Genomic DNA, 12,029 nt, shown 5'->3' with positions numbered 1-12,029 from the left:
CCCAAAAAATAAAAAATAAAAACATAAAATAGTGAAATGTTCCTACGGCCGTTAACACGCTTTGTTGTGTTCCATCCAATCCACCGTTTCTTTGCCATCAATCCAGATATCAACAGTTGTGACTCTTGATGACTTTACTCTCATTCCAACACTCCTCTTGCCTTTGCTTCCTCTACGCATTCTACATAATCATAATCTATGGTAGACGAAACAAATGCATGGTCAAGTGCGGTGATAGCCGCCCATCTGACTTCAAGAGTATGCTTTTCAAAGCTTTCATCACAAATGACTATAGAGTGACTTGATTGAGCTAGTTTCAGGTAGTTATCGTAAGATAAACAAGGATTCATGTAATGGTTTAAAGGAGGATCAATAGGATGGAAAAATAAGATAACAAATTCAGATCATTAATCCAACGATCGATATTACTAACAATCAGTTGGGGTTCAATGTTAGGATATTTAAAAATGAGTTGATTAAGGGCTGACCTTATAGAGTAAACGATAAATCAATAAAATAGTTAGGAAGAATTTCTTCTCAAGGGGAGAGAGAGAAGGGTTAGTATGGAAAGAGACTATCAAATCAAGAGTGGATGAGGGCCTAGAGGTGCTTAGTAAGTCCCAACATACATGTCACCTAGAATTCTTGTAACAGAGAGGTAATAAATAAAATCATGCGAATCAAATTCTCATAGATTTGTTACAAAAATATGAATGATACTAATATATATGAATTGCGAAAGAAGATCACAAGTTAGGATACCCCTAGAAGAAATTTAAATAAAAATAAATAGAATTTAGGGTGAATATTATGACACCACAAGAACCGCCACGCCAAACAATTATAGAATTACTTGCTGGGAAACAAAATTTTTTTTCACCTATTGTCCCACCTATATTCACATGCCCTCTTATTCGATGGGAGGGGAGGTGTGAACCAGTATGACCTCATTCTGATTTTTGAAAAGAGTCTTTCCCCTATCCAACATTATGGAATCTGGAATCTGGAATCTGGAATCAATGTTGATTCATGATTCAAATAGGTCTGAATCGACCAGGGGTTCACCGGTTCGATTCCTAATTATCAAAACCTGCTACCTTTCCCACCTTAAAAAAAAAAAAAAATCACTAGAAGCATTGAAAGCAATTGTTTTTTTCGTAAGAAGCATTGAAGGAATGAAAGGACGAGAAACGAATTAAACGAGTGAAACGAGGATTTTTTGCGGAATGACGAAAAAACCCTAACCAACTTGTTTGTCTCTTATTACAGTGCACATTATCTAACCAAAACATAACCAGACTACTTCCGTTCGAAATCCCTCTCTGACAAACTCCGAGATATTGGATAGAGGGCTTTGTCCAAAGAAGATGTTCCCTCAGCAATGGTCGTCTCCATGCAACAGCCAATGCACCAGCAAATACGCAGCTCTTACTCAGATTCCATGTAACTCATTTTTTTTTAAATCCTTTCTCCCCTTTGTCTCTTTCTCTGTTCGTATTTTTCTCTTCTTCTTCTTCATCTCTTCGTCCTTGTTCTTTAATTTCTTCATTTAAATCTACGTTCTTTCTGCATTGAATTTCTTGACCTCCGATATCATAAACATCTACTCGTTAACGTTTCTTAAATGCGTCGCATTTATATAATGTCATTGATCAGCTAAATTTAATTAATTTTTTTTTTTTGTGGTAATTCTTCACGAAGAGAACAAACAAATTATTTGATTTCATTTAGGGTTTTGTTTCGTTTGCATTGAAAGATTTTGTGTTGAGAAAAACTGTAAGCTGGCGATTTTTCTGCAGCTTATTGGTTTCCAACAGCTAATTATGATGAGTGTCGATCTCTCTGAAAGATCTTATTGAGATTAAACACATTTCCTTTACCCAAATACACAGAACTGATTATGCTTAAGCTCGAAAGCTTGGATCTTTTCCTATGCTTGCTGCTAAATCTTTATTATAATTGAAGCCCATTTGATTACTCAACGGATTAATCAATTCTACTGGGAATTGTAATATTTTGTGGACATCCTTTTATTTATAAACAGTATAATCATTCATCAGGTGTATTTTGTAAGTATCATGTTATTTTACACATACACTGCACACATGGTAACTCTTAGTTTAACAATGGGTTTTGAGATTTATGATTGTTGCTTGTGTTAGTAAATTTAGCCTACCTTCACATTTTACAATCCACATGGTATGGCATTTGATTGGCAGGCCAACCTTGAAGGAGGCATAGAGGAGCAGTTATACTGATCATCAAATATTATATGTCAATGGTATAAGTAAAATTTTGTATTTCTTAGAAAAAGCACAAAATGGGGGTAATGTGACTATAAATTAGGTATAATTTTTATGCTGCAATTGCAGACTGAGTGAAAGGTCCAAAACATTGAGATGAGGGACTATGTGAATGATTTTGTGTGGTACTGTTGTAGGATGCATCATGATTTTGTTATTGTTAATAAACGGGTTAAATTCCGTCATCCTAATAGAAGGGGAAGCATCTGTAGCTGATTCACTGATTAGAGAGGGAAATAAATAAATCTGGGGAGAAGCTAGTTCATCAGGGTGATGTCGAGAAGAATCTTTTTTCCCCCGATTTCGATTCACTCCCATCCCACGACGAGCCATGTTTTCAATGGATATTAAGGCATATGAGTCATGATAATGCCTTGCAGTGGCAGTGGGAAAGCGAAACCAATAATAGAAGAGAGTGGTTGTAGATCAGCTCGACCACAGGGAGAGGGGCCAGTTGTTGATCCGAGAAGCTGGTCATCCCTAGCTGTGCTTGCCTAGCGGAAAGACTGAACTGCAGAACTCATCAGAGAGGGGGGTAAATGTGAGAATTGGGATTTTTCTTTTATATAGATTAGAGCGAGGAAAGATGAATTAAGCGTTACAGTTCTAGCAGGCGAACGAAAAAGCTCTTAGCCATTGAGAGCATCAAGTAAGTCTTCGACTTCCTTTGCCGACACTCTGAAAGGTATTCTTTATAATGTTAATAAGCTTGGTATAGACAAAAAAAAAACATACTTATTGCTTGGTTTAAGGGAATAAAAATGCCAAACATAAAGAAAATAAGGAATAGGTACAACACATGATGGAAAGTGTTGGATATATGTCCATCAAATCCATATTTGTATAGATTAAATAGATTAATTTGCATGATGTAATTACGGGCCTTGGTTGTCGTTACGTATTAACCTAAAAGTGTTCACGACTAGGGAGACTGGATACCCTGTTTATATGGTCGTCACACTGTGTATGTAGGAATGGAGATTCCAAGGTATAAGTGTGAGTGTACATTGAACCAGATCATGTGAGAATTTCACACGTGTGTAACTATCTGTTGATTTGGAACGGAGTTCTTATCAGTAGTGTACAATTGGTCCCTCGATCTGAGGGGTCCTTATCGGTGTGGTCATGCATTGTATGTTTTGGCACACCAATGGTTGATAACTATATATTGGTATACTGGAGTCACAATGTTTGGCTGCATTCAAAAGAGATGTCCAACATGGAATCCACTGCCCTAATTGGGAGAATACGAAGGAGAGAGAATGTCGGTAATTTATTGGACACAAATCTAGTGCCAGAGAATATAAAGGAGAGAGGATGTCGGTAATTTATTAGAACAAATCTGGTACCAGTGGCATTTTAGTAAATTGTTTGTAAAGTTTCGGAAATTAATATTTATTTTCACAAACTTTTTGAAAATGTTTTTCTTTTTTTTCCTATTGAAATTACAAAATCTTTGAAAAAAATTTACAATGGACAAAATCTTAAAAAAAAATTATTGCTCGATTGTATGAAAGGATGTAGAATAACAGAAATTAAATTCGCACAATGAGACATGAAAGATTTATAGTGGTTCGACTCTACTGAGAATACGTCCAGTTCCCTCAAGATCTCCTTGAGAGACTTCCACTAGTTTTCTCTTTCAGTACAATATGTGGGGAAAATCACATTTTACAACTATTTTAAGGATAAGAAGATCCGTACAAAATATCTCTTAAAGAGTCTTACACACCAGTATAAGTACAGTCTAGACAAATGTCTACACAACCCAATGCTAGCGTTCTTAGGCAAATCAAACAAAAGCAATTGAAAAAGTAAAGGTAAGACATTACCTAAGTGATGTGTGCAATAATGAAATGCAAATGGGAACAATTGCACCTTAATTAAATCTCCTTGAAGCTTTACTTGGAAACAAAGAAAGAATGAAGAAGACTTGAATGAAAATTCCTTGAGTTCCCCTTGATATGCGTGAAATAAAATCAACCTCGAACGCTCAATTAAATGCATTCAATTGATAGTGTTGGTGTGTGTTTATGGCACACAATAAAGGTGTTTATAGGCATGATTAGAGTGCTAATTAAGGTGATTAAATCAAGCACTAACGGACAAATTTTGGATATACTGGTTGACCAATACATATACTGGTCGACCTGTACCTTATAGCCGTTGAACTAGCTCATGCAAGCCTTCTTGGCGAACTGGATGAGCGTCTGTTGATAGACTGAACCCTGTGCCTTGTTTGTATGTCCAATTGTTTGACATTTTTTTTATTCTTAACACCAAGTCTTTTTTGGATTTTTACCTTATCCAATGTTTGAGGGCCATAATAATGTGTATTGGGGTGCCTTCTATGGTCCCTCCAAGGTATAGGAGACGTGTGACAATTATGCAATTAATGTTATGCAGTACAATGCAAGTGTGTGCACTATCCTACACTACGAATTAACAACACGATTTCCTTAGCAACTTCATGCTTTAATATCTTCAATATCTTCATCCTTCAACTTCCAGCCGTTGTCACGTCTTCACTTTTCATCTTCCATCCTATGTCATTATCCTCCATCTCTACGGCAGTGCTTCACTTAGCTCTATGGTTCTTGTAATCTCCAAGACATTGCGTCACTTAGTTCTATAGATATTATCACTATATCACACAATGCTAAGAGACAAATAATGTTAAATGGCTTCATTTGTTTGTTATCATTGAAATCAATTAGGGGTGTGGGCATGTCCCCAACATCTATTTGTTGGTAAATACCACATTAGGAAATATGACATTAACTTGACACATGGTTAGTTGGGTGAAATCTCAATGGGATACTACCCGTTCTCTATTGGTTCAACCCATTATGTAGCATCTTATAAGTGGCCATGGTCCTTTGGATTATTTCCATTAGATGAGCATCTTGATGAGAGATGAGATCTCACATCAAGATTTGAGAGATGGTGTGGTAGAGAATCTTTTCTCAACACTTTTTTAGTTGTCTTTGCTAGTGACAACTAAATCATATCTTAGTTGTATTGGATACAAAAAGAGATGATTTAGGGAGATTTTGTGATTGGTTTCATTTAGGAAAGTCAAGTCACATTGTAATCTAAAAGAGTTTTAGAAAGTAATTGAATGCGAAGATTGCACATAAGCAATAGTTGTCTTTGACAATAGACAAGTCATCTTTTCTCTCCTTATAGATTTGATTCCACATCAATTCACTCTCCCTCTCTCTCCTTAGAGAACCACAATAAGCTGCTCCGTCTCCCTTGTGTGAGTGTGTGAGGTAAGGGACTATGGTTTTCAAACCTTAGTCTATGGTGGTGGGCCAACATTGACGAGAATGAAAAGGCTACTGTGATGGGAAGAACTGCTCATGGAAGGGTTGAGATTCTTTGGAGGGTTTACACTTTGAGCCTAAAGGTAACCTTCGATCTCCTTTCTTGTTTGATTAATTTTTGAGGCCGACCTTACTGGTAGGACGATCCTCGTCCGGATTTCCCCACCAAAAGGAGCTAAACGTGAAAGTACTCATATCCTTTCCCAACTGAACCAGGAGGTAGAAAATTGAAAAAGAGTGACTCGTATAACAATCCTTAATGGTACTTTGGAGCCGGAAGGTTAATTGGAAACTCACCAATTCTTTTTGGCAAAGTAACCAACAGAAAACAGAGGACAAATGGTACTGTCGCCTGTTGGACTCTACCATGCTTAGCCAAGCATTGCAGTCCATGTGCTGACAAGGCTTGTGAGGTTACACATAACTAAGCTGACAGTAGAAGCTCTCAAGGAAGGAAGCATGTGTTGTTTTACCTATGAGATGTATTTCTGTGTTATATTGTGTCCTGCAGCTATTTCACCACATGCTTCTCATAAAAAGGATCCTTGATGCACCAATGATTATGGGGTTTGTTTTTTCAACATGCTTTTTCACTCACCACACTTTTGGTTCTTTAAGAATTGAGGGAGTGATGCCATAGCTGAGTATGTAAGTGTCTGTCTCAAGACTCTCAACTAGCTATTTGAGGGTGGCCTGATTCTTTGTGAATTTCAGGCTGTTTAGCAATTGGGACACGCTTGGATTAAGCATAGCCTGAAAATGGGACAAATCGGGCACATCTAACCAAAACATTTGTCAGTCTGACCGTTAACCTTATTTAACCATCCAAATATTTGTATTAATTGGAGAACTAAGATTATTCTGTCATTCTGAATTTTGGTTATTCTGATGCAAGATGTTGTAAAAGTCCTGGTGATTGACTCACTGGTACCATAGTGGAACTATTTATCCATCTTATATGTTTCATTACTTAGCACAGGAAGATATATCTTTTGAAATTGAGAATTTGACATATCTCATATCTTCCACTTATGCATGATAAGCATTGGGCAATTATGTTTGGTTTATTTATTTTGGTTAATTTTTGTTCATCAATTTTCCCCTTTTCCAGTCAAATTGTGGCAAATTTCAGGTTCTTAGTTGGATTACTTAATAATCTGTAGTAGCTTCTTGTAGGGAGAGTCTTTTGCAAGAAAGGTTGTGACTCTGATGGAGAGACATGGGAAGAATGTAAGTGTCACTATGCATTATTTCTCTGTTACTCAATTGTAATTTATATATATATATATATATATGTATAATTTTGGTTGAGTTACTTGATTGGATTATTTGTGTTTTGAAGCACTTTTATTGGAAATAATAGTTAATCTTTAGTGCATATGGATGTAGCAAGGATATGAAGTTGTTGAATGATGCACTTCAATATTTTGGAACAGAAAAAGTGGGGAAACGTGACTTTTTATGGGTCAAAAGTTATTTGACATGCATAAGAACTTGGGTCCCTCATTCTGTTCAAGACTTGTTAATTAATCATTATCCACATAGCCAGCTGGAGAAAATCATTAACTATCTCTCCACTTCTTATGATTTATCATTTGTGTATGCTTCTCAAGTCTTCATGATTTAGATGCTCCAAATTTGCTTTTGTTTATATATAATCAGACCCAGTTGGATGAAATAGAGGTGTTTTGCTGTATGATCAGTACATGCCAGAACTTGATGACCATAGCACACAGAATGGGGCACATTTTCCTCAAACACACTTGCCTTGGTACCTGGCATCTGCCATGGCTTGTTTTGGTGACATGACAACTATTTGAAGAAGGAGTTTTGCGAAATGGCCATATGAACTGTACTTAGCAAAGGAATGATAACACATCCATTGAATGACTTTACCTGAAATGGGGATGCTGAGATGGATGAATATTTGTATAGGATTGAAAGTAATGCTTTTTGAGAACTTAGGGGTGGCACCATGATGTGGATCGATGGAGAGTGAAGAAGCAGCCCAAGCCTGTCCAAGTTCTCCCCATCGAGCCAGGACACTTGGGCCATATATGGGTTATTTTAGCCCATTGGTCGAGCCAGGACTTTGTCCCATAGCCATTGATTAGCAGGTTTTAAAAAAAAATAGATTTTGCTGCCTAGAGTGGGAGAGAGTTCTAGGAGATTGAGGAAATCAGTTTCCTACTTTCCTAATTGCATGGAGATTGTTTTCCATAAAGACTTGCTGATTTGTAGGAAGGATATCTAGGGCCAGCTGTATGAAGACCAAGTTGGGAGGCTGCATGGACTCTTACTTTCCAAGGCAATATCGACCACAACTTAAGGAAGGATATTGCTTTAGATTTGGTGGGCCTCATGGCCAGCTGGTGAAGATCAAGCTATGGACCCATATTGCTATGCATGGAGGCTTTCTTTTTGGGAGAATATTTAGGAGTCAGCTGTTTTTTGCATGGGGTCTTATCAGCTTGAAGTTAGTTTTTATTTTATATAGATTCCTTCATGTAATTGGTAGTTTCTAACTCTGAGACTCTTTCTATTTTTGTTATCTAGATTGATTTACTTTGTATTTAGTTTCTAAATCGGATAATGTTCAAGCTGTAATGGGCTTACTTTCCACGCAAGGAAGAAAACCCCAATTGTTGTAATTGGTAGCTATTATAAATAAGGATGCGTCTGTTTGTAACCAAGCAGGTTACAAACAGATCTTGTAACCAGACTGCATATACCCCTCATAACTGATTTCATATTTTACACAAGGGTAGGTTAATTAATTTCACATATAATAGTCGCAACTCCCAGGTGACTTAAAATGATTATGATTCCTTTGGGTAGAAAGGTAATAATCCATCCCATAGCTAATTTCCCTATGTGGGCACCGAGAGGTTTTCTTAGTTCTCATCATCGGCCATCACGGTGGCAATGGCATATATCAAGTTTTGTGCAATCAAATGGAGAGGCTTTCGGGGTAGGTGATGATATTGCTAGGAAAGATGGGGATGGTCATGGTGAGGCCCCTAGCCTTGAGGAAGGGGAGGTCGAAGTCACCTGAGCATAAAGTTATTGTTGTAGAGATTGGGGCCGATGCAGATGTGCAGCAAGGTGGGGCAAATGGGAGGACGGGGTAATTGCAAGGTGGGGGTTGGAAGAGGTGGGACAACAGTTGCAGAGGAGGATTGGGTCAAGGGGGCGGGGAGTTGTAGAAGGGCACATGTAGTTGTAGGCATGGTTCGAGAACTCGATCGAACCTGCGAAATTTCACAGGTTTCAATCGTATCCCCAGGGGTCGAAACGATGTCTTGTGACTTTTAAAAGTCATAGGTTTCGACCATGTTTCGACCAAATTCGACAAAATTTCCCATGTTTCAACCGAAACATGGGAAATTTTGACCGAACCAACTGGTTCAACCCTTTGGGTGGAACCATGTCCTATATAAGTTAGTTTGAAAAGAAACCCAAGCTTCTTTAGCAGAATTTGACCATTTCTTCTTAGTTTTTTCTCCTAGGAGGGGGAAACTAGGGGAATAGTGGAGATTTCCATTTTTTTCCTAAGAAAGTTGAATCTGAAGGTGGTTCTTGCTTCATCTACACTTGGACAAAAAAGGTAAGTCCCAATTTCCCCAATTTTTTATTTTTTTATTTTTTTTTATAGAATATACTTGTAAATAGAGTAGAATTATGTAAATTTTTTATATGTTACTTAGGAGGACCCTATCTATGCATTCACGGAGGCCGAATTTGTTTTTGCATGTTAATGTTTTTTTTTTTCCCTTTGTTTTTGAAAATGCATTTACCTACAACATATTTCAGTCCACAACTCAACGTAATGATTACTGAACCTTTGGTTCACCACACAAGTATGACTTTATGTGTTTTTTTATTTTATGAAACTAATGATGTGAATGTGTTAGAAATGTCTAAAATAGGATGTACACAAAAAATCAGGGAAAAAAAACACTGGTTGGGGGTTGAAACCTAGGTTTCCACTAAACCTGGAAAAATCCCCTAGTTTCCTTGAAATTTCCCAGGTTTCGACCGAAATTTCAGTCTCCCCAAGAGTCGAAACCCGATACCTTGAACCTTAGTTGTAGGGTGGGAAGGAGGAAGAGGGGAGGCGGAGTTGTAGGGGAGGTTGGGATGCTCCAAGGGGTCTTCGATATCCAACTTCACTGACAACTAATTCCGACATGACAAATTCAGAAAAGTGCTCTGTTGATCACCCTGCCTCACCTCAGAACAACAATACAGAAGCTGGTGTCTCCGAAGAGAAAGTGGAGCTGCGCAAATTGGAAGGTGGTACTGTATCATCCCTCCAAGCAACAAAACACTTGCATAGAATCACTTGATTGGAAATGCATGAATTACTAGAACCCATCTTTCTCAAGGGCCCTATACGATTGTCCCTCTACAAGCCACCTTTGCCCCTTGCCCCTTGCCCCTTGCCCCTTGCCCCTTGTCCCTTGCCCCTTGCCCCTGCTACCCCACAATGGCCGTTGGCTTCTCCACTATTGTTGATATCCCATGGCACGTGAACCTTGGCTTCACTGGGAATATCTCTGCCGACACCGCAAACATGGTTCTGTTCCATTTTCAGTGGGCTGCATTGGCCTCGTTGTTGCCAGAGGTGGAAGTGGGACAGAGCACAAGAAGTGCAACACAGGATAATCTTTCTCCTTCCACAATCCTCACTGCACTTTGGCATTATAAGGGATTTTTGATGGCCTATGTAGTCCTAAAATCCCTAGATATCACAGAATCTAAAGCCTTTTTCATCCTCTCTTCTTCGTCCTCTTCATCGTTAATGTGCTCATGAACATTGTTGTCCATTTTGCAATTCTCTTGTCTACCCGATGTGATAGAGTGACAATCATTGAGGCGTACAATAATTGCAACATGAAGAAATCCCTGATTTTCCAAGGTGGAGTGCTGGAGCTGGAGAATGAGGGGCCCTTGAGCAAGATGGGTTCCCAGGGAAGCTCCCTCCACCAATTGGCGGAGTCCGGCCACCATCGGAAAGTAACAAATCAAAAAGAACGCGGCTTCCACCAAATGAGGGCTGGGGCTGTGAAAAATTCTGATAGTACCTTAGAACATGACGAATTACTGATTACCAACAATTAATGCTGCCTGACAAGATTAAATGTAAAATTACATTGATTTACCCTTCATTGAGACTTGACCAATGTTTGCTTGGGGCTAAAAATGTAAGGTTACAAATTTGTAACCACCTCAGTTACAAACAGATTTCCCCTATAAATAAAACAGGGGCTGCATTCAACCAGAAAACGATCTTACCCAAAAAAAAAAAAAAGATGCAATGGTGGAGAGAGGCTGCGAGTGAGTGACCCTGGACTGAGATAGTCCCCTATCCCCTTCGTCTCTATTTTCTGTATTATATTTCAGTCAATTTCATTGTGTGATCTGCTACAAGTTCTGCCATTGGAGCACCTTAAAGTCTATTCTGGAATCTGAGATTTTAACCTATTTTCTGCTGTATCGGATTTGGTTGCTGTGATTTGTTACTTGAATAGTTGAATTTGAGATTTATCAATTGTGTTTAGGATCCTGCCTGGGGCTAGGTTCTTCGTGATCCAGCCTTTCCTTCAATTGGAAAGGGGGATAGAGGACTATCTCAATCCAAGGTCTCTCACTGCCACTGCATCTCACAGCATAACATGATATCAAAACCAAAACTCTGGTTTCCCCCCTCTCTCTCTAAATCGTTTTTTGGTTGAATGCAGCCCCTGTTTTATTTATGATAGCAACCAATTACAACAATTGGGGATTTCTTCCTTGCATGGAAAGAAAGTCCATTACAGTTTGAACACTATCCCTATTTAGAAATTAAATACAAACTAAATTTATCTAGTATATAACAAACTACAAACTAAGACTTTTCCCAACTTAATGAGGTCGACTAAATCTATCTAGTCTAGATGACAAAATAGAAAGACTCCTAGAGTTAGAAACTACTAATTCCATGAAGGAGTCTATATAAAATAGAAACTAACTTCAAGCTAATAAAATCCCACGCAAATGACAACTGACTCCAAAATATTCTCCCAAAAAGAAAGCCTCCACGCATAGCAATTTGGGGCTTTATCTTGGTCTTCACCAGCTGGCCATCGGGCCCACCAAATCTGAAGCAATATCCTTCCTTAAGTTCTGGTCGATATCTTCTTGGAAAGTAAGAGTCCATGCAGCCTTCCAACTTGGTCTTCATACAACTGGCACTAGATCTCCTTCCTATAAATCAACAATTCATTATGGAAAATAATCTCCATGCAATTAGGAAAGTAAGAAACTGATCTCCTCAATTTCCTAGAACACTCTCCCACTCTAGGCAGAAAAATCTAGTTTTTTTTTTTTTTTTTTTTTTTTTTTTTTTTTTTTT

The 12,029-nt window shown here is 38.2% G+C and overlaps 1 protein-coding gene across 1 annotated transcript in view; it reads left to right on the top strand.

The window, feature by feature from the left end:
* The first annotated feature begins 1,199 nt into the window (after positions 1–1,199).
* LOC122092738 overlaps positions 1,200–12,029 on the top strand; it is a 22,714-nt gene continuing 11,884 nt past the window's right edge. Inside the window, exons 1-2 of the mRNA XM_042662982.1 lie at positions 1,200–1,443; positions 6,809–6,862. Coding sequence (XP_042518916.1) covers positions 1,368–1,443; positions 6,809–6,862 — 130 coding nt within the window. The 5' untranslated portion in view covers positions 1,200–1,367. The remainder of the gene's footprint in view (positions 1,444–6,808; positions 6,863–12,029) is intronic.

The sequence above is a fragment of the Macadamia integrifolia genome, chromosome 11 (genome assembly GCF_013358625.1).
Source record: "Macadamia integrifolia cultivar HAES 741 chromosome 11, SCU_Mint_v3, whole genome shotgun sequence".
Lineage (NCBI taxonomy): Eukaryota > Viridiplantae > Streptophyta > Magnoliopsida > Proteales > Proteaceae > Macadamia > Macadamia integrifolia.
This window is presented reverse-complemented; position numbering and strand designations above follow the sequence as displayed.